This window comes from Canis aureus, chromosome 4 (assembly GCF_053574225.1).
Source record: "Canis aureus isolate CA01 chromosome 4, VMU_Caureus_v.1.0, whole genome shotgun sequence".
In the NCBI taxonomy this organism is placed as follows: Eukaryota; Metazoa; Chordata; class Mammalia; order Carnivora; family Canidae; genus Canis; species Canis aureus.
The window spans coordinates 35,540,793-35,564,174 of record NC_135614.1 but is presented as its reverse complement, the minus strand read 5'-3'; the positions used below and the strand labels follow the sequence as shown (position 1 = coordinate 35,564,174).

Genomic DNA, 23,382 nt, shown 5'->3' with positions numbered 1-23,382 from the left:
CATAGAACATCTCTGTACACAGATACTCCGGCGGTTCCAACGTACTTTGGGCCTCAAGCCTGGGCATGGGCATGGGATTGTGTTCTTTCCTGAGCCTGCAGGACCCCCATGTGCTGGGCTCAGCCTTCCTGAGTGAGTACCACCTGCTCCTCTCTGACACCCTACCTCGGATTAGCGTGTGTCAGGGGATGGGTAGACCCACAAACCCCTCTTCTGTCTCCTTTCCATCTCAACTGAAAGCTTCCCAGCTCAAGCCTCTGACCACTCCCATCCTCTGAGCCAGAAGCTTTGTAGCCGACATGATTGCAAGTCCACGTACCTGTAGAAAGAAAATATCTTGGGAGAAAGAAGAGCATAAAGTGTTGCTTATTTTTGTAGGTGTACATGGACACAGGCATGGTAGGAAGAGAGGGACAGGGATAGAAGGAAAGCAGTGGAAAATTCCTCTGGTTTTCTTTTTTTCCCTGATTCTTCTACAATAGTAAAACAAAATACAAACTAATATACTAATGAATTATCCTTTCCAAAGCCTTATATATGTAGTTTGTTTTGCCAAATTGAGGGTTCTCTGTTACGTTCAGCTCTGTAGCCTACTGTTTTCAATGAATAATGTACAATTCACATTTTATCATGTCAGTAACTGGCTCTTGGGATAATATTTGATGGTCTTGTAGTAGTCTGTCATTTGGAGGACTCATAGCTTATGCAAATCTTCATCTTTGGAAACTTAGGTTAGTTAGTGCTTCTTGTAAATGATGCTGCAACCAGCATATTTCCACCTAGATCTGATGGATCTGGTTCCTAGTGATGGTAAAAAATATTGTTTCAAAGTATGGGAACTCTCAAAGAGCCTGAGCCCCTTTTATCAGAGCGCCTGTCTCATCCCACTCTTGCGTCTTGTGAATATGAATGTAATCGTTTTTCATCTTTGCCAATATTATAGATAAAAAGCCTCACCACATTGTGTTAATTTGTATCTCTTTGCTTATTAGCTAAGCCCAACACTTTGAACATTTATTTTTTTGATCATACCTGTTTCTAATTTTGTGACTTGTGCTTTGTGCAGATGTATTAGTCTTTTGTTATAGGACTGGATCCGTACAACAACCTTCTGAGAGGGATGGTTCACTAACGCTGGAGTAGAGATTACAAACCTGATGGTCATGAAGGGTCTAAGGTATCACGACCGTATTAAGACAGGCCGGAATTTTGAGCTCAAGCTGATTTCGCTCAATGAGGTGCTTCCTCTGCGCCAGCCCAGTCCTACCTTAAAGGGAGATACATGTTCATTTATGCCTTCTAAAGGTCAAAATTTCTGCACCAAAGAAATCTTCCAATTCTTATATTGGATTAGATCATTTTAATTCCTGATTCAAAACTTAGTTTTACGACTTAAAGTGACAGAATTTTCTATTAACCTTGGTTAAGACCCAGAAAAGTCATGAAACTTTTTCTAACTTGTGTTCAATCGAAGGGAGTGAGCGGTGTCAATGGGCCCATGGAAGACACATAAAGGAGCTTTTATGACTCAACCCAAAGAGTCCTGTGTATGGCCCTGGCTCTGTGTTGTGGGATTCATCAATGGCCCCAGTGAAGCCCCTCCAGGAAGACTTGCAGTGAGGGAGCAAGCACGCTCCTTTCTCTTAGGGGGAGTGGAATCACATCCATGTAGATTGCCCCTCAAAGAAATGTTCCCCGCTAAATCCCCTTTCCTTCAGTTTTGACTCTTCTGGTTGTTTTGTTTTGATTTTTCTGTTTTTGGTTTTTTTGGTAGACTCCTTGTGGGTGAGACTTTTTCTCAAGAAACTCATTCTCAGCCATCCTCCTTGGCCAGTCTCCATGTGTACCAACTGCTTGACTATGGAATTTCATATCATTGAAGCTTGGTGCCCCCAAGGGAAATTCCAATTTAGCATAGTGGCTTAGTTTAATATAAAATGCTATTTCCTCTTCCAAATATTGGCTTCAAGAAGAGGGGTTTTATGATCCATTAGGTTTCTGTACCTCTGCTCCCATGCCACAGCCTAGGGATGCAAGTGCACCCAAGTGAAAAGTAGTCACAGCGATGAGCTGCTAAGCTTGGGAAGTGTGGTGACAATTAGGGGATGGTGTGGGCAGGCATCTAATTGGGCAATATTTTGGAGTGTAAGGTGCTAATATGTGAGGAAGGGCACAAAGAGCTTCTGCTACATCTGCTCCTACAAGGATTTTGACTTTTATTCTGAGCGAGCTGAGACACCACTGGAGCATTTTGAGCTGAGAACTGATGTAATCTGAGTTATGTTTTGGAAGAACCCTTAACTTCTGTGTTGAAAATATACTGTGGGCATCGGGGTGGGAAAAGACTGGAAAAAAAAGGGAAAAAAATTAAAAATTAGGATCTTTAATTAGAGATGATGGTAACTCGGACCAGGGTGGTATGAGCAGAGGCAGTGAAATATGGTCAGATTCTGGAATTTTGAAGGCAAGGCTGACAGGCATTGCTGGACAAACTGATGTATACAGAGGGCAAATGACTAACCCAAGGGCAATCACCTAGCAAGTGTTTAAAGTAGAGGAAGGGAAAAGGAGGTTTTAGGATGTATGGGGGGGTGAGCAGTATTTTTATGGAGGGTGTGCTGGATTTGAACCAGGCAGTCTGGCTCTCGTGCATGCACTAATTATTTTAGAAACTGAAATATCATTGACATTAAAAATGCTGCACAATTTGATGGGCTATGGTTTGGAGTTTTGACACATACACTTTGAGATTATTGCCACAGACAGGATAATGCACCTTTCTATTATCCACAAAAGATTTTTTTATGCCCTTAAATAACCAGTTTCTCTCTCTCTGGCCAAACCCAGGTAAGCTCTGATCTGTTTTCTGTCACTGTAAATTACTTTGCATTTTCTAGGACTTTATATTAGCAGAATCAAACAAGACATATTCTTTTTTGTCTAGCTTTTTTCACTCCACATGATTCTGAGATGAATTCATGTTGTTACGTATACTGATGGTTAATTTTTCTATATTGTGTGAGGTAAAAGTTGAGATTGATTTTTATTTTATTTTGATTTATTTTTGTGCATGAATATTTAATTGTTCCAGCACCATTTGTTGAAAATAAATCTTCTTTCCCCTTTGGATCATTTGTCAAATATCAACTGGCCTTCAATGTTTGGATCTGTTCCTAGATTCTCCCTTCTGTTTCATTGACCTATGTGTCTATTTTCACACCAGTGCCACACTGTCTTTATAACTGTAGCTTTAGTCTTGAAATCAAGTGGAGTAAGTTTTCCACCTTTGTCTTCTTTAAAAATTTGCTTTTCCCCTCTACATCCTTCACATTTTCACAGGGCTGGGACTAGAATGAGGCAAGCAAGGCACCTAAGGCACAAAATTTAAGGGGGAATTCGCCCTCCAGTGCTTCACCTTAGTTCAGCCCTACATTTCCATACAAACTTTAGAAAAAGACCTGCTAGGATTTTAATCCATTTGTATTGAATCTAGAGATAATTTGAGGGGGAATTGAGAGCTTCAGTGCTTTGAGTCTTCTGATCCATGAACAAGGCGTATCTTTTCACTTATGTATATCTTCCTTAATTATTTTTAGCAGTGTTCTGCAGTGTTAAATATACAGGTCTTGTTAAATTCATCCCTACGTTTCTGATATTTTTGATCAATTGGGAATGGTGCTGCTTTTTCAATTTAAGTTTATAATTGTTAGTTACTAGTGTGTAGAAAATACAAATGATTTTTGAACATTGACCTTGTATCTCACAACCTTGCTCACCTTACATATTAGTTCCAGTGGCTTTATTTTGTAGATTTACTGAGATTTGCTCTATAGGCAATCATGTCATCTGTGAATAAAGATGGTTCTGCCTCTCCCTTTCTAATCCAGATCTCTCTGATGTCTTTTTCTTGCCCTGTTGCACTGGCTAGAACCTCCAGCATAATGTGGAATAGAGTTAATAAGAGTGTACATCTCTTGCTTTTCCCTGATGTTAGGGGGATACATTCAACTTTCCACCTTCAATTAAGAGTTTACATATAGGTTGATCATAGATACTCTTAATCAGGTTGAAGAAGTTTTCCTTTATTCTTGGTTTACTGAGGGTTTTTCATAGAATTAGAAATTGGATTTTCTCAAATATTTTCTTATGCACCTATTGATATAGTCACATGGTTTTTCTTTTTTTCCCCCCTGTGGATATACAGTACCAAACAGATCCATTTTCAAGTGTGAGACCAACTCTTACAGTTCTGAGATGAACCCCACTTGATCATGATATTGCTGGGTTTTGTTTTGTGTTGTTGAATTTATACTTAACTAAACTATTGGCTAAGATATTTTAAGGAAGTTTTATATCTAAGTTCATGAGGGATGTTAGTTTGTAGTTTTCTTACCGTGTAAACTCTTTGTTTGGTTTTGTTATCAGGGTTGTGGTGGCCCCTTGGAATAAGAATGTGTTTCTTTCTCTTCAGTTTTCTGAAATGATTTGTATAGAATTGACATATCTTCCTTAAACATATGTAGAATTCACCAGTGAAGACATCTGGCTCTAGAGGTTTCCCTACCTGCCCACCCGTCTTCACCATAGGAGGACTTTTAATAACAGATCCAACTTCTTTAGTAGATACAAAGATATATAGATCTCTGCATATTGGATCTTTATCTTCTGGTTGCTTTTAAGATTTTTCTTTTTCTAAGCCTTCTTGACTCACTTTAACTTCTTTAGCTTCACTGCTATGTTTGTTGCCTTCTCACATCTGAGAGAAGATGCCAGCAAGGTGTGTACCTTTTTCTGTAATACGTCAGAAAATACCAGCTGTAGGTGGTTTTGGCAGACAATGGTCTTCACCCAAGGAAATCCCTGTTGTACAAAGTCTACCAGCATTTACCACTTTCTGTCAGAATCTTAAAAATTAGACCATCAAATCATTACATCATACATCTGAAACTTATATAATATGTTAATTATACCTCAGTAATAAAAAAAAAGAAAAAAAGATTTTTCTTTTTCTGATTGTGTGGTTGGGTGTGGTTGTCATCAAATTTAGAAATTGTTTGACCATTATTTCTTCCAATATTTTTTCTGTCCTTCCCTTTCTCTCTTCTCTTTCATGGACTTAAACGACATGTTTATTAGGTTGCTTGAATTGTTCCCCTGTGCACTAATGACTAATGCTCTGTTGATTTTTTCCCAGTCTTTTATTTTTTTTCCCCCTCTGTGATTCATTTTGGGACTTTTTGTTTTGATACTTTCAGGTTCATTTATTTTTCCTCAAATCTGCTGTTGATTTTATCTAGAGTAATTTTCATCACAGACATTGCATATTTTATTTGTAGAAATTCAATTTGCGTCTTTTCTTTTTCTCCCTATCATGTACATACTTTGCTCTACATTCTTGAACATATGGTGTGTGTTTATACTATTTATAATATCTGTTTTAATGTCCTGTTCTACTAGTTCTGCCGGCTGTATTATTTCTGGGCCTGTTTCAATTGATTGATTCTTCTTCTCATAATAGAAGAGCATTTTCCTGTGTCTTTGCATGCCTGGTAATTTTAGATTAGATGCCAGACACTGAATTTTACATGGCCGAGTGCTTGATGCTTTCCTTCCTTTAACTACTTATCCCCCTACCTTTCTCCCCTTGAACAGAGTTATGTTACTTCGGAACATTTTGATTTTTTGAGCTTGCTCAGAAGCTTTGTTAGGTCAAAAACAGTTTTAGTCTGTTGCTAACCTGACCCATTATTGAGGATGATTAAGCCCTGATCCTTCTAGGTGGTCCTTTCCTTAGACTCTGGTAGTTATCTCACTCACTTGCACTAATCAATATGCAGCTAAAGACTCAAAGGGAACTTTCAATAGATTTCTGGAGGGCATTTTTTTTTGTTTTGTTTTTGTGTAGCTCTTTTTTCTCCATCATTCTGCCTTATGAATTGCAACTGTTGGCCTCCTCAAAACCCAAACTCTCTCTTCAACTCTTGGAGGCCATTAGGCTCCACCTAGGTTTCCTCTTCCTCTGCTGCAACCTGGAAAGTCTGTGAGCATTAAGTTCACGCTCACTTCATTTGTTTTTTGGGGTGGTGTCACTTTCAGCTATGCCTGTTGTCTGATACCTGAAAACTGCCCTTTCATATGTTTTATTTTTTTATTTAAGGTAAATGGTTAGACACCGAAGCTCCTTCCACAATTTGGCTATCGTGGCCATTGCTGCTATAAACATTGGGGTGCAGGTGTCCCTGCGTTTCATTGCATTTGTATCTTTGGGGTAAATCCCCAACAGTCCAACGAAAGATGAATGGATAAAGAAGATGTGGTTTATGTATACAATGGAATATTCCTCAGCTATTAGAAATGACAAATACCCACCATTTGCTTCAACGTGGATGGAACTGGAGGGTATCATGCTGAGTGAAGTAAGTCAGTCGGAGAAGGACAAACATTATATGTTCTCATTCATTTGGGGAATATAAATAATAGTGAAAGGTAAATGGTTAGTTCAGTCCATCATGGTCAGATTTATACATTGACTAACATGCTCTCTATCTTCTGTTCTTCTGAATTTCTATTCTCAGATCTTTATACTTGGTTCTACACAACTGGATCCAGTTCAGATGCAAGAGCTTGATGTGGTAAACATGGGGCTGTAAACTTCAGAGCCATCCACTTCAGGGTCCTGGGTCACACAATTTTATTTTCATATCCTATTTGAAAAAATTTTTAAGTAATATTTCAGGATTTTAAATTATAATGCAATTAAAAATTATAATTTTCTGCCAATTCCTTGGGGATTAAAAAACCATGAAGTATTAATGTGAAACATAAGGTCTCATTTTCCTAGTAGTAGGGATAGTTGTGCACAAATAAAAGCAGATTTAAATATTCTCCTGAGACAAACAAATGGGTATTGCAAACAAAATAATTAAAGTGGTTAGTAGCAAGCAAGCAAATGAGTGCCATGAAGGATCAGCCACTATTATATTTATTTTTCTGTTTGAATATCTGCCTGGGAGTGAGCTGAAAATTGAAGCCCTGATCAGCTTTTGAAAATTGAACAGCAGAATGAAGAGCATTGGCTTTATGTTGTAGAATTACTTTAGGTCAGAGTCTCAGATACTAAAATTTTTGAGGTTTACCTTTTTAGTGTGTGAAATTCCAAAGAACTCCTTCTCCCCTTTGCTCCATTTCTCTCTCCGTCCCTCTTTTCTTGTCTCTTTTCCTCCTTCACTCTTTTCTCCTTCTCTTTCTTTCTTCATAAGTATTTCCTAGGCCTGGTGCTCAATACTAGAGACCAGAGAATATGAGAGACACACCCCTCACCCTCAAGGAGCTGTGCTTGGTTCCAAGTCCAGCATATATGGAGCAATGATCAGCCCCTTCAGTTCCCTTCTGGTTCTGCAGGGAACACAGAATTTGCAGTGCCCCCAGGTCTGAATCAGGGTTGTGGGTATACAAGAAAGGGCCAGAGGATCCTTACAGATATTGGGTCTGAGTAAATCAAGTTACCTTACTCAGTTCTTAAGACCCCCTTTCCAGGTGAATTATGTAGTGTTCTACTGGGACCATGAGGTTGCATGAAGGGCCACTTTTTTACTATGACTGTAGAGCCTTATTACCTGGACAAGTCTTACTCAGACTCTGCCCTGAGCTGTTAAACTGTGTAGACACTACACTATGGCCCTTCTCTCCGAATGGCAGACAAAGCTATGTTTAACTTGTGCTTACAGTTATTAGTGCTTTTAATACTCAGGCCCACACCTGCGAAGAATACATTTCAGGTCCAACTTAGAGCATATTTCAGGAATATCACATCTGAAGAAGGGAGGGTCAGGTTAGCAATCACTGAACAACTTCTGGGAATTGCTGTGCCCTGCCTTAGAGGTTCTGAGTGCCTTGGAATTAAGGGAAACTACCTGAGCAGAGGGGAGTGACATGAGGTGGTGGGAATGCAGAACTTACCAGGCCACAGGGAACAGGAAGGCCTAAAAAGATGGGGGCAGGGAAAAGAGGGAGGAAGGAAGAGTGAGATCCACGGGGGCGGGGAGAGGGGTGAAAATGGGAAAGGAGAAAGTGAAAGGAAGAGACATGAAAGAGAGGAGAGGAGAGAACGGGGTGTAAATCTCACAGACAGCCCACTCCAGCTCAGCCGTCATCCATAAATAACTCACAGCCAGAGGAGCTTTACCGACTGTCTCTTGTAAATGCTGGGGACATGTGTGGGTCCCCTAGCTCATTGGAGGGCAGATGTCCACCTTGTGCTCATGGTCAAATATAATAGAACACAATGTGGTGAAATAAAAACTCAATTAAATAAAATGGAATAAACAGGACACTAAACATGCAAAACCCAGAGGACATTTTTGGGCATCTCTGGACAAGATAGCAGATTCTCCTGTGAGGCGTTTCCCAGGATTGCACAGGAAGCCTGAGGGGACATGTGTTTCACCCTATGGCCCTGGCCAGGTGTAGGTCTTTAGGAAACAGAGCCAGCGGCTCACTGCTAGCTGGTCTGACGGGACCACTCAGGGGAATGGGCTGTGAGGGAGGAGGAAGAATTGGGGACAGCTCTGCCTCCTGTCCTCTGGGCAGCCCTGGGTAAAAAGGGCAGGCGACACACGCTGGCTTTACTGTGAGCAGAACCCATTTGTGTCACTTACACAAATAAAAGAAGCCATACAAATCTCGATTAATGGGCCATTTGATTTAATGACAGGATGGTGGAGGCCTGATTTGATGTCTTGGCGGGGAGTCAAGTGAAAGCAGGGCCTCTTGGAGATGAGGAACGGGGAACAACCACGTGCAGACTGAGATGCTCGGGAGCCCCCTTAGGGATTTGCATGGGGCTGCAGGGGCCTTGGGGTGGCAAAGGGCAGGAGGGGGGCTGCTCTGGCTTCCCCAGGGCTGTGCTGTGACAGCTGTTTTGCTGGACTTCAAAGGTTGTACGGAGAGCTTCAGCTTCTGAGTTAGAAGGATCAAGCGTGCTCACTGCGAGGCTCTCCACTAGACATGCTGAATCCCGTTGTATTAGAGTCACCGAATTAAGTCAAAGCCCCAGGGAGCGCTGTTACCCTTCGACAGCTGACACTCAGAGGAATCAAGTGCCTTGTCCAAGCCATACAGCCAGGAAGAGGAGAAGCCAGAACTGGAACGCAAACCCGTTGGACTCCAGATCCTCTCCTCCCTTCACCTCACTGCCTAGTATCTCAGACCAGCGCTTCCTAAAGTTGAGCCTGCCTAGGAGTCGAAGTGCAGACCTCGGTTAGCTAGGTCCAGGAGAAAGCCTGAGCTCTGCATTTTTTAAGAAACTCAGAGATGATGCTGATTCTCTTGGTGCATGGACCACACGCTGGGGAGCAAGGGCTTCTTCTATGGCAATTTTCTACATCTTGTGTAAAATAGGGAAACTCATGCAGACTCCATGAGTTTTCAGGGGATGATGAATGAGAAAGGGCATCTCTGTCCGTCTGAACCACCACTCAGAAAGTGCCCTCCTGCCACCTTCTGTGTCCTGGAGCTGTGACCAGCACCAAGCTTTGGCAGCTTCCTCCCACCCTCTCTTCCTCACCAGGATGTCCTGGTCTCCGCAGAGCCCTAGCTCACCTTGCCGTAAGCACTCCGTAGGGATCTGAGTGCAGCAGATATTCTAAAAAGCCTGTTGGCTTCAATGGGAGGAAATCTTCCATCATGACTTTATTGAATCTTCCTTATTTTTTCTCAGCTTCTCTCAAGCCAGCTTTGTCTATGGAGTTTCCTTACTATCATCAACTTTAGATTACTGGCACCATGGTTGTTAGGAGGCAAATAAACTTTATTATTCCTCCAGAGATGGAATAATGCTGGTATCACACAGATGTTTGATAGATCTAGGTCTTTCTAAAGAATAAAAGGAAATGACTAATACTGTGATTACACAGCACTATATAAGTTTAGAGCCCTATATAAATGTTTAATAATATTTCCCCCTGATATCAGAAGGTTCAGACATTTTACTGAAGTGTTAAAGATCAGACAGGAACTTATTTGTGCATGCGTTTTGCATCAGATTTGCCCAAGTATATATTTAGAAAAAGGAGATCCTTTCCATTTTAATTGCTGTTTTGAAGATTTCTCCTCATTATGAAAATTTATCCTCTATGCTGCTCAAACAGACATGGAGTAAGACTTCTGCAGTGAGTGTCTCTGTTTTAAACAAAAATTTCCAAGAGGCGTAAAAGATACAGGGAATGGTATTATGAACACTCACGTGTCCACTGTTCAAATTTTGCCGTAATTGAGATCTCAATTTTTAAGAAGCTGACCATTTCAGATATAATTGAAGTCTGCTCTGTACCCACTTACATTAAGTCCCATTAAATTCTGTGTCAGTCAGGTTGTTTTTTACTACAAGTAACAGTAAAATATGAATCCGATTTCCATCAGTGATCTGAGGGCGTATCATCTCACCTTAGCGAAGGCCTGGAGGTAGGTCGGGAGATCACAGGGCAGGGTGATTCAGTGGCTAACTAGTCTCCCTGGGGATCCCTGGGCTGTCTGCTGTGTTCAGTATGCTCAGCCTGCCATCACGGGGAATTTCCCATGACTCAAGCCTCCAGAGGCATGAAAGGTGCTATGTTTTCGTGGTGGTCATTTTAGGATTGAGCAGACCTTCTCAGAATCCTTCAAGGAGAACCCCTTCATACCTCAACAAACAGAGATGGAGTCATGAACCTTCTCCTAGAAGTCCCTAGAGTGGTCGGACCACTTGGCTCAGACCAAGCAAGATGCCCCACGGTTCTGAGTCCAGAGGTCTTTTCCTGCCACTTCAAATCCCAACGTGGAGGGAAGGGCATCTGTTCACACTGGGTTATGCCAGCATAGAAGAGGAGGGATAAGGCTGGCAGGCAGGTAGGCAGCAAATCTATTTGCTGGCCCGCTCTGTTTCCACAGTGGCCACCACTCTCCTGAAGCTGACGTATGTCCTTCACATCTGTTTTTACTGTTGTGCGTATCTCTACTATAAAAGTCCTGCATTTGAGGTGTCATTCTGCAACTTGCTCCGCCTTTCCTTCCTTTCTTGTCTGTTTTCCTTGCCTCTAGTATCCACATGCTGCAGGTGGTGATGTCGTAGTACTGTAGGTGTATTCAGTGATTTTCGTAGCTGCACAGTAGTTCCTCACATAAATCTCATTGTCACCTAGGAGGCCCAAGTGGAAGTGAGGAAGAAGCAGCTGAGTCGGATAGACATGAAGACTCTTGTGTCTCTCAATTATCCTGTTGTTGTTGTCCTCATTGTTTTCATTCTTCTCGTAGTTAGCAATAAGGAGAACTTTCAAAATCGTTACTAGCTTCAATATCAGTTGTTTGCTAGCTTTTTGGGGTCAAAGGCTTCTTTGAAAATCAAATAGAGCTCATTCATGGGCTTTCTCCACAGGAAAAGGCACACATACTTGTATACTTAACATTTTTTTTTTTTTTAATGGTGAGCCCCCCTGAAGCCAGCCAGAGACCCTGGCTGAAGACACACATGGCCTCTGAATGGAGGTAATCAGGTCTTATTCTGTTCCATGTTGTGCTCTTTAAGAAGGACAGTTTTGCTTTCAACCACTGGATTAAATAACACCTGAAAGGATGTGAGGATTCGCTTTTCTTTAGAACTTTTCTGATTTTTCTTTAGTCTTAGTTGTGTGTACAGGGAAATTTGTAGAGGTTTCCTGATAATTTATTTGACTCAAAATGAACATGGTCTAAGTGCATGTGTTCAGTACAAAATTAGAGGGAGTGGGTATTTTTATTATTCCATCTCATGTTTGGTTCTTTTCATAGAAATCTTCCTTTTAGTATGCTGCAAGGCATAAGAGTCTCCCCCCACCCTCGCCCCATCCCGATGTCTAGAAGAATGGATATTTCCTGGGAATTCTATCCCTGTTTTCTTCTCTACTTGTTTTAGTTGTTACAATATTTTTGTTATCAAACTACAAGGATTTCTTACATTGAAAAAGGATTCAGTGGTACTTTGCCATCACTCTGTTCCAATCTCATCAGTCAACCTGTGCTGTAGGTTCTGCATTTCAGCTATCTAAAGATGATCCATTTGCAACAACCCTAGTCCAAGACACCATCATCTTTCACAGAGATGGTCTTTTGAGTGAGCAGTATTGATGAGAAAGGATTTATGGGGGGGTGGGTAGCTATTAGATTGTAGGATTGCAAGGTAACAGAATATTTTAGGGGAGATAGTCCTGGAGCAACAGACAAAATAATTTGGAACCTGTAGAATATTTACCTTTTTGGAAACACAACTGGGAGATAATTAATTGAAGAATGCAATTGGGATTTGACCAAATGGAGAAGATTGTCTTCTCTTGGGCCCCTCAGAGATAGCTTTCCTTCTAACATTAATGACAGTGAACTTAGGGAAAGGCAGTAAAATAAAGCAAATAGAAATTGTAGCACAATCACTAAAGTTTAGTCAAACAGCCAACACATAAGAGGAGTTTGGGAGGTGGGTGTGTGTCCCAGGAAAAGAGTGGGGCATATGCTAAAGAAAGAAAATTCCATATAAAAGGATTAGTGGTATGTCTTTATGGAAGAATAATTAGCCTGAATGACACTCCCAGAAGGAGACCTAGAAAATCTGGGTAGAATATTCTTTAAAAATATTTTTAAATGGATCACTTAGCAGTCAAAAGTAATGTCCACAGAGGCCAAATATAAAGTGAATACTGAAACTTTGGGAAATACAGGAGCTTCACATTTAGTTTTTGCCTTGAATCTATTGCCCAAACTGTGGGAACTTTGAGCTTTTGTTCTTCTGTCTGTGTGGGGCATGGAACACATGAAATCAATGTAAGAACCAATCAGATGTGGGGCTTAGTGAGAGATTTTATTATAAAGCTGGAAACCCAGATCCTCGATATAAAGGTTAACTAGAAATGAACTCACTGTGCAGAAGAGAATAGCATGGAAAATGTTCTGTCTTAGTCTTGGAGTTGCATGGAAGGGGTAAATTTTCTCGAGAATTGATGAGCCCCATGCAGGTTTGTGACCCAAGTCATATCAACTGTGGTGCCTAATGAAGCTCAGAGGAAAGTTTAATATTAATGTCTGGGGTTATAGATTGGTAGTGCTCCTAGGTAGGCTGTAGGAGCGAGCATAAATATTTCCTGAAGTAATGCAAATTTGAGTCAGATTTCAAGGAATTCATAAGGAAGTTTTGAGGGAAATAAGATTATACACACAAGAAAGGGAAGGAAGGAAAGAAAAAGAAAGAATAGAGGGAGGGAGGGAAGGAGGAAGGGAGGGAGGGAGGGAGGGAGGGAGGGAGGAAGGAAGGAAGGAAACCACCATGAGTGAGAACCAGGGGGCCGGTGGGGGTGGGGACGGTTTAATCAGATCTGAAATGAACTGTAGATTTTAAAATGATCTGACATAAACTATTAAATAAATATGCTTATATATGTTAAAAGAATAAAGAGATGCTGGAAAATATAAGCAAAAAATAAAAGCCATTTAAAATTGAAGTGGAATTGAGAAATAAATGCCTTCAGGCAATTAAAAACCTAATCACTGAAGTTAAAAAATTTAAAGGATTAATTAACTATCAAAGTGGATACATATATAAAGAATTGGTGAATAGGAAAATGTGGAGAGGTTATATAGAAGGCAGCCCAGAGATATAAAGAGATGGAGACTATGAAAGGGAGATGAAAGCACATGGAAGAGAGATGAGAATATTGGATTTCTAGGAGGAAATAGGAGATGATGGGGAAGAAATAATATGAAAGGGTAGTATGGTCTAGAATTCTCTGAAATTACTGAAGGAAACCAAACCCCAGATCTAGGAGGCCACAGGATAAAAATAAAAGCTGCATACCTAGAGACCTCATTGGCCTGATACCACAGAATACCAAAGACAAAGAAAAATCTAGAGAGCATCCAGGGAGAAAACACAGGTCTCCTTCAAAGAAATGGCAGTTAAATGGATTCCTAATATCTGGAGTTAGTAGGCTGGATAATGGTGCACAAAGATATCTAGGGCCTAATCCCTGGACACTGTGTTACCTTATATAGCAGAAGAGATTTTGCAGAAGTGATTAAGTTAATGAGATGGAGAGATTATCTTGGGTTATCTGGGTGGGCGCTTGAAATGCAATTTCAAGTGTCCTTGTGAAAGGAAGCAAAGGGAGATTTAAGAGAAGAGGAGGAATATGCCGCAGAGGAAGAGATTAGAGTGATGTGATGATAAGCCAAGATGTGCTGGCATTCACCAGAAGCTGTGAGAGGCAGGAGCATCTCCCCTAGAGCCTCTGGAAGCTGCGCATCCCTGCCAAAGTCGGGTTCCAGCCTAGTGAGGGACATCGGGCTTCCGGCCTTCAGAACTGTGGTGGAGTGCAGTTCTGTCCTAAGCCGCCCAGCCTGTGATGATTTGTTACTGCCGCCAGAGGAAGTTGACATAGCGAACAGAAATGGAAGCCGGGAGCCAATGTCATAGTAAATTCAGTGTGCTAAGAGCAAGTAGGAGTCAATTTAGACTTTTATCTTTCAAGAGTAAGACTTAAAAAAAGACACTTTCCAGCATAGAAAACTGAGTGTATGACTCACAAAATGACATTAAAGGAAATTCTAAATGATGTACGTCAGGAGTACTTCTGTCAGATTTGAGTTCAGAAAAGAATGCCTAACAAATGCATTGATAAATATCGGTTAAATGGAAAGCTACTGACTGTATAAAGAAATGGGAGTTATATGTAATAGGAAGGCCCACAGAAAGATAGAATTAAAATACTGGATATTATCATCACATTAGTTGGGATGATGGTGATTAGAAATAAATGTTGGAGGAGAGAGTAAGAATACTGATTGACTTCATGCCTTATTTAGTATGCATTTTGAAATATCTAAGATAGCCAAGAAAAGAATAATGTGGAGAGCCTAACTTCTGAAAGAGGGTAAAATAATGAAAATAGGAAGAATAGTCATTCCATGGGGGAGTGAAGAAGGAGAAAAAAAAGAAATAGGAAGATGTGTAATATGAATAATAGGATAGAAGTCAAAGTAAATGTAAGTAATCATAGTCCAATATAAATAGATTAAGATTTCTACTAAAAAGTCAAAGATGAATGTAAAAACACATAGTATATTTTGCTTCTAATAGACTCCAACTAAAGTGTGAGACAGAGAAAGATGGAATCGCAAAGAGGCAGAAGAAGTTAGAGCAAGCAGCTAGTAACCAAAATAAAAGTGGTGTCGCTGTGTTAATATTGGATACAATACACGAGGAGGCAGGAGGAGTTACTAGAACTAAGGAGGTTATCTAAATAATGGTAAAAGACTCAATCCAGGAAGGCATTATAGTTTTCCATGTATATGTACCTAATAAAACACTGAAAATATGTTTTTTTTAATTTTTGAAAATATAGGCTGAATTCAGACAGAAATAGACTAATTCCTAAGCTAACGGACCTAAAAGTAGGCCACTGAAACCTACAGCAATGGGACAGTTAACGCACATGAAACATTCAGGCACACTGACCACATGATAAGCCACAAAGCAAAGCTCAACACATTTTAAAGGATTAGCTTTATACAATCTATATTCTCAGGTCACAGTGCATTCAAGTTAGAAATCAATAGGAAGATACTAAGAAGAATACGCTCGTGTTAGGAAACTTTTGAAAAATCCCTAGTAAAGTACTTATGGGTCAAAAATAAATCAAAATAGGATTTTAAAAAGAGTGATACAATTTATATGTATAACCTGTGGGACACCGCTAAAGCAAGGTTTGGGTGTAGATTGATTGTCTTCATTATTTTTCTAGAAAAGACAAAAGGTGTAAGATTCCACCGCTGAGCTTCATACCTAAAAAGTTGGAAAAATAGCTACTTAATAAAGTCAAAGACAATAGAAAAACAATGAAGAGTAGAAATTAATGAAATAGAAAACCATGGAAACTCATAAAACAGTACCAGTTAAGCCAAAACTTACTTATTAAAAAGAATTTAGGGGTGCTTGGGTGGCTCAGTTGGTTGGGTGTCTGACTCTTGATGTTGGCTTGGGTAGTGGTCCTGGGGTCATGGGATCAAGCCCTGTGTTGGGCTCTGCGATCTGGGCAAAGTCTGCTTGGGATTCTCTCTCTCACTCTCCCATTGCCCCCCACCTCTGCTTTCCTCTCTCTCAAGTGAATTAAAAAAAAATTATTAAATAAACTTTTAGCATCAAAGTAAGAGAGAGGGCACAAATCATGTTGCTCTCAGTGGATGAGCTCACACAGCTTTAGATGCATCAGAGAGAGAGAAGTAGAGAGACATTGTGAAAAACATATTCCAATCAACTAGAAAGTTTGAACAACATGGCTGAATTTTTAGAAGAAAAAAGTGACTTAGGGCAAAGAAGGAGAAACAAGCAAAATCCCTATATTAAAAAAAGGAAATTTAATCAGTAATAAGAGAGAACACCAGGTTAGATGAGTTTATAGGCCAATTCTACCAAACATTCTAGAAAGTGGAGAAGATATTTATGACATGTGACAAAGAATCACCCAGAATTTTTTTTTTTAAAACGTTCCCACAAATCTAAATGCAAGAGACCCAGCCCAATGGAAACTGGACAAAAAGACAAATACAAGAGGAAACACAAATGATTCAGTTATATGAAAGCTATTTAACTATATTAAGAATTAGAGAAGTGGAATTAAAATCCAGTAATGAGGGGATCCCTGGATGGCTCAGCGGTTTAGTGCCTGCCTTCGGCCCAGGGTGTGGTCCCGGAGTCCCGGAATTGAGTCCTGCATCAGGCTCCCCGCATGGAGCCTGCTTCTCCCTCTGCCTGTGTCTCTGCCTCTCTCTTTGTGTGTCTCCCATGAATAAATAAATAAATTAAAAAAAATCCAGTGATGCAATTCCTACTCAACAGGGTGACAGACAAAATGTTAGGTACCAGCAGGGCTGCAGGGGCTCTCTTTACAACACAAGATCATAAATTGGTGCAATTACTTTGGAAATTTGGACATGTCCACATTCTCCTATTGAGGAATTCTAATTCTAGGTGTATACCCTAGAGAAATTCTTACACAGTGCACCAACACATGTGCCCAAGAAGAACGTGTGCAGAAGCTTCATAATAGCAAACAAACACATTCCGATGGTAAGGAGCACTAGGGTAAATAAATGGCGGCCTAGTCATACAGGGTGCAGTTGTGAAAACAAGTAAGCTAAGCTGCACCCATCACCGTGAACAGATTACAAAAAATGGTAAACCAGTGGGTTTTAGACGTTCACGAGCATTGGGATTATCTAGAGGGCTCACGGAGAACACCGGCTTCGCTTGTCAAAGTGGGACAGGGCTGACCTCTGTAGGGTATCGAGTTCCCGAGGAGATGCAGATACACCACAAAGTTTGTGAACCACTGCATTAACACACAATTGCGGGGGCGGGGGATATGCAGAGAGTTCAGCTTGCCAAAGCTGAACAATATATGTAAGACAAAGTTATACATTATTGGGGCTACACACGTAAGCCGGAACATGACATTTAGCAGCTGGCAAGGAGGAAGGGGCGAGCATCTGGGGAGGAGGCTTCCAACCAAGAGGCAGGATACACTTTATTTCTTAGCTGGGCGGAAGGCACACTGATCATTTTATGATTCATACTTCATATAATGTTTGTGCCTAAGACCTACTCCACAGTAGAAGCTTACAAAGTCATAAAAGCAAGATTTATTTCCAGCCCGTGCATCCCAGTGGGCATCTGGGTGGGACACGTAATTGCTGCCATGGCCGACTTGCAGACTTGGGTGAGGGGAGTGCAGGTCACGCGGTGTATGCACATTGTCTTTCCTCTGCTGCTCATCAGCAGCACTGTCTGGAAGGCGTGTTCTACTGGGGCAAAGGGCGAGCTGGTTTCCCAGGTGGGTTGTAGACTTTGGCTGCTCCATGGGGAGGCCCATAGGTTGGATGTCTTCACATCAGTCTGGGGCTGACCCGGGGTGAAGCCCGGAGGCAGTGCCTGACAGCAGCAAGTAGGGAGTGGGTGGATCCCTGGGGGTCGCCCTGTGCCACTGAAGGGACCCCGGGGGGACCAACGGCACAGGAGAGGGCCCAGCACAGAGCTACTGGAATTGACTGATGATGCCGGGTGGCAATTTTTGGAGGGGAAGGACACATCCCTTGGAGGAGAGGTGACCCTTTTCGTTGCCCCCCTCCCCCCAAGGGATCTAGGGGAATTGTTTCCATGGATTCTTAGATTCTGGGCAACTGTCTCTGTAACGGACATTAAGGATGGACCCAGAAGTGCAGGGAGGCTGGGAGGAGTGTGCTGGGAGGCGGGGTGTGTGCTGTGACCCCGAGTGATGGAGGAGAACCGGGCCAGAGGAGATGGGATCTGCAGACGCCATCACTAATGTAGCTCGTGGGTTGGGTTGAGCTGTTCCAGGTTTGCAAGGGGTTCTGGGCAGGCAGGATGAAGGGTAGTATAAGGCCCACAGCAGCTGGGGGCAGCCCCCCACCCCCTTACGTGGTGGCTGCCCTTGGCTCCCTTAGCCTCTCCCCCCAGGTTCTGCTGCAGCTTGCTGGGGAAGGTGATGGGCGTGCTTTCCAGAGAGGTACCATGCGCCCGTAAGTCAGGCTCTCCGCAAGCCCGGGGGTCCTGTGCAGGGTGCAGTGGGCAGTGCGCAGTCCGCTGACCAGCCGGGATGTTGAGAATGTGGGAGGGGTTTAACAAGAGAGCATATCTAGTGGTCCTGCCATTAAGGAGTCAGGGAGGAAAACCAAAGGTAGGTGACCCCCCCCACTTCCTCTCCACAGTGCGTGGGCTCTGATTAGCCCTCTTGTGTGGAATTGAACTGACCTCATGGTTTTTCGAGATAAAATCCGCTACATTCCTTGTCCAAGGAGTGCCACCGCCTTCGTCGTCGCTGTTCCCTACCACCCTACCGACCGGCAGGCCACAGGTGATTTCGCTCAACCCGCTGTCGTGTGCTCAGGGCCGCTGAGAGCAGAGCCCAAGCATCCTGCTCACTGGGGAGCCCCACGGTGGGAACACTTCGCGGTTGTCCCACCTCTGGCCTGTTGATCCCCATCCAACAAACCATCTTCCTTGAAACAGTCTTTTGTTTGAAATACAAAGTTTAGTGGTTCAAACCCAGATTCACGTTAATTCTTTTGAGATCACTGTGAGTCTGCCCCCTTGGGGACTAGCCGTCATCCCAAAGGGCTGCAAGGCTTCGTGTCCTACTCCTCCGGGCCGGCCCGGGGCGTCAGGCTCCTGGGACAGTCCCGGCCTCGGTGGCGGCCACAGCACACTCTGCTGTGGCCTCCGCGGCTTGAACCGCGGCCGTGGTCGCCGTCCCAGCTCCCTTCAGGACCACTCCACTGCCCCTAAGCTGGGACGTGTGGTCTGCAAGCAGGATTTACGACCTATTCTAAGGCCTAGTGACCCTGACTTGGCGCCAACCACCGGTGTAGATGCGCTTGGCAAATGAGAGCCTCTTCTGGCCAGCCCGGGCCTGGCTCCGCCTCTAAAGCCCTTGATTTCTGTTAGTCCGGATTTTCTGTCACTCCTGTGTCGCCCCTGGCCTGGAAGCCGTTTTGTTACTTCCCTGTCGCCTCGCATCTCCCCACAGCAAGCTTGCAGCCCCAGGTTGGGAAGGCCCGGCGGTGGCTGCCCTGCCTCCCAGCCTGTAGGTGTAGGAGCCTGTCCCACACCCCGGGTGGCTCCCCCTCTCTGCTGGGGCCTCAGGTCAGAGGGGCCCAACTTCCTGGGCCTCCCCCCCGCCCCCCAAAAGCCCGCGCCCCAGGCTGGGCCCGTCCCCAGGCTCGGCTTCAGGGCTGCTTCTCGTGGAAGCCGCCTCAGCCTGCAGGGAGCTCCCGGTGGCCTGCTGCCTCCTCCATTTCCAAGCCTGCGAGTGCTCAGGAAAATGGGGCAATGGTAGGATTTGCCTCATGGAATTCCTGGAGCGTGGGAACCAAAGGAGTTAACGTGTGCAGAGAGCTTAAAGCACGTCCACGTGGAAGCACAATGGTTCGGTTTCCTTGGCTCCTAGATCTCCCGTGGCAGCGCTCAGCACCTTTCATCTAGGAAGGCCTCGAACTTTCCTGGGTGGGATTAGGCCTGACTCCTTCAAGGCCACGTCTGCAGAGCTTGAGACAAAACAAACCACACAGAGGCAGCCCGTGTGGCTCAGGGGTTTATGCCGCCTTCAGCCCAGGGCGTGATCCTGGAGACTCGGGATCAAGTCCCGCGTCAGGCTCCCTCCCTCTGCCTCTGTCTCTCTCTCTCTCTCTTTCTCTCTTTCTCTCTGTTTCTCATTAATAAATAAATAAAATCTTTTTTAAAAAACAAAACAAACCACACAGGAGATGTTGGGTAGGTTTCTGTGCAATGAATGAATGAATGAATGAGTGGATTTAGTTTCAGAATTTGTATGTAGATCTGAAAAAAAAAAGCAGCAAATCTAGTTATTAAAGGCTTAAGGGAAACACTGCATTTTGGTCAATGTCAGAGAAAACCAGCATTGTTGCTCTCAGCTAGAGAGAAAATTGGGAAAATTTCCTTTTCCCAATAGGAAACTTAGCTTTTACTCCCCACCCCAATGTCTACCCTGGCATTCGATGGTTCTTGAGCTTGACCCCGTGGAAGCCAATACATCAATGGTTTGGCTGCAGACATTTTTTTCTTCTCTGGATTTCAGGAAAGCTGCTGAATAGTCCTGTTTGGATTTTAGGGTTAGCAAGTGTCATTTATGACCAACTGACGCACCGTGTGACCTGGGCCCCATCCCTTGACCCCTTTGGCACCAGCTCTTCGGGCCGGTGGCCCTTGGTAGCTCCCGGGGGGCCTTCTGCAGACGTAGTTCATGAGCCAATGGTAAGCATCGGTGTGGTTGTCTTCCCAGGAAATCAGCGACCCGGAGATCCTGGATCTGGTGCACAGCGCCCTGGGCAGGATGACCGTGGTCCGGCAGATTTTCCCGTCTGCAAAGGACAACCAGAAATGCATGAGGAACAACCACCGCATCTCCTCCCTGCTCTGTGACCCCCAGGAAGGCTACCTCCAGATGCTGCAGGTCAGTGCTTCCCTCCTGAGCTCCCTCCAGAAGGAGGTCTCGCCGGTGCCCTTGGCCCACTGCGGGCGACGGGAGAAGCGTCGGCTGAGTGCCGTTGCCTCTGACTTTAATTACTGGAACCCTGTCATTTGCTGAAATTGAAACCGGTCGGCTGGGCAGTGCCTCCGAGCAGCATTAGCAGGCAGTTATGCCTGTTGCCAGCAGACGGGGCATATTAGCTCACTGGGTGCCTCTTGTATTTAAAAGTTACGTGTTCAGGGGGAAGGAGATGAGATCACCGTCTCTGCGGGTCTGTGCTGGCTGCTCTGTGGGTGGCGGGTTCCCCGACAGGATGGGGGATGGAGCTTTCCTATGGGGACTCATCACTTTGAACCTGTGTCAGGGTCATCCCCGTAGGAAGGCGATCATGTGGACGTAGCTCTCGTGCAACAACTAGGGCCGGTCCTGGCTCATCTCTGAGCGCTGCGGCTTCGCTCGACCCCACGCTGCTGGAGTCCCGGCTGGGCAGGGAGAGGCCAGCGGGTGGAGAGGACACGGCCCGCTGTTGCGCTCTTTGCAAGGCAACAGGTAGTGAGTGTTCCCAGACAGTGCTTCTCCCGCATCTCACGCCGCCCTGTGTGCGACCCGCGTCACCTTCTCTTGGGACTAAGAGGTGCAGTCGTGAGCCCATCAAGAGAGGTGGTTTTCTCTCTGGATGAAGCACACTGGAGACTGGCCATTGGCAGATCAGAACCCACTTCTCCGTTAAAAATATTGTGCATAAGAAAACCATCATTGGGAGGCCCCCGGGGGGCTCAGTTGGTTACGCGTCTGACTCTTGGCTTTGGCTCAGGTCACGACCTCACGGCTGTGGGGTGGAGCCCCAGTGGGGCTCTGTGCTCAGTGCAAAGTCCACCTCAGATTCTCTCTGCCTCCCTCTCACTCGCGCAAGCTCTCAGTCTCTCTCTTTCTCAAATAAATAAAATCCTTAAGGGAAACCCAAAAAACGTTCTTTGATGCTTGGTGGGTGACACAGAGCAGAAGGAAGTTTCTCCTAATGGAGTTTGCAAAAATTGCCCAGAAGTTTGTGCATGTGGTAAGCTTGCCACCCGGCACTTGAAAATCACCAGCCCTTCTTTAGCGAGCCGGGCATGAGGCGTGGAAACCAGGGTTTGGGACAGAGATGGGCTGTATCTGCCTCCCGAGTGTCCGTTCCATCCTAGGACACTTTGGTGTTACCTCCTCGGGGCCACACATCCTGGGGAGCAGACTGTTGGAGTCTCCGGAGTGGCCTGGGTACCCGCGTAACTCCCCACAGCATCACATCCGGTCTAGGATCTTATGTCTAGGGAAGGAAGAAGGAAACATCCTGGGACAGGAGGGGGACCCTGACACTCCCGGTGTGGCCAGACCCCAAGAGGATCGCACTCCCAGGCAGGTCTCCCCAGGCCGTCTCACCTTGACGGCTCATCCCTCTCCCGCCCCGCCCCCACCTGGCCCCACCATCGCATCAGCTTCTCCAGTCCTTGCCAGCTTGTCTGTACTCTTTCTCCCTGAGGAGCGCGGGGCCCTTCCACAGCACACTAGTTAGGGTAGCCGCAGCAGGGCAGGGTCAGGACTAGTTAGGGTAGTCAGGACTAGTTAGGGTAGCCGTCGCAGGGCAGTAACAAGCAATAGAAACCGCAGCAGAAGAGCCACATCGCCGGGTTCAAGTCCCTGGAACTGCAGCTACTAATGAAGTATATAATCACGATTATTTATTTGTCACCTAGTTCCCAGCCTCCTGTCCTGTAACCTGGCAGGGTCGTGCCCGCCCCTTAGAGACGTGCGATCCTTGCACGCAGGGGCACACGGAAGGTGTCTAGAGAGGACGGAACTATTCACCGTGTCACTACGGGAGGCACTGCGGTGCGTTCAGCTTCTGCGGAGAGGCCGCCGCGGTCGCCTGGGTCTTGCTGAGCACGCTGTCTGGGGACGTCCCAGCCCCTCTCAGGGCTTCGTACCACTTACTGACCCCGGCCCCCCCGCCCCCACGGGCTGCTCTGTTGGGGGAGGCCGTGTCCCGAGACCGCTTAGCCCCCGTTGCAGACCCCGCTCCTCGCACACCCTCCCTGAGGACTGTGGGGGAGGATCTGTTAATAGTGCAGGTCTTCCCACCACTTTAAATGTTTCTAGAAGTCTCTTTATGTATCGATACATAAAGCACTTTATTAAAGGAATCTGTCTGCATTTGCTGCCTCTGCCTGGAGCGGGTGTGGCGAGAGGGGACTGGGGATCACTTCCTCGTCCCGCCCCTCCACCCCCTCCATGCAGGGGCAGCTCCTCATTCATCTCATTTACAAGCCATTCTCTTCCAGCTTCC

General features: G+C 44.6%; 1 protein-coding gene across 2 annotated transcripts in view; it reads left to right on the top strand.

The window, feature by feature from the left end:
• Positions 1-23,382, top strand: part of GRID1 (glutamate ionotropic receptor delta type subunit 1) — a 640,626-nt gene that overhangs the window by 404,997 nt on the left and 212,247 nt on the right. The window contains exons 6-7 of one of the 2 annotated variants that reach the window (XM_077895250.1): positions 6,576-6,632; positions 20,871-21,041. In XM_077895250.1, coding sequence (XP_077751376.1) covers positions 6,576-6,632; positions 20,871-21,041 — 228 coding nt within the window. The remainder of the gene's footprint in view (positions 1-6,575; positions 6,633-20,870; positions 21,042-23,382) is intronic. The other variant, XM_077895251.1, reaches the window with a different exon arrangement.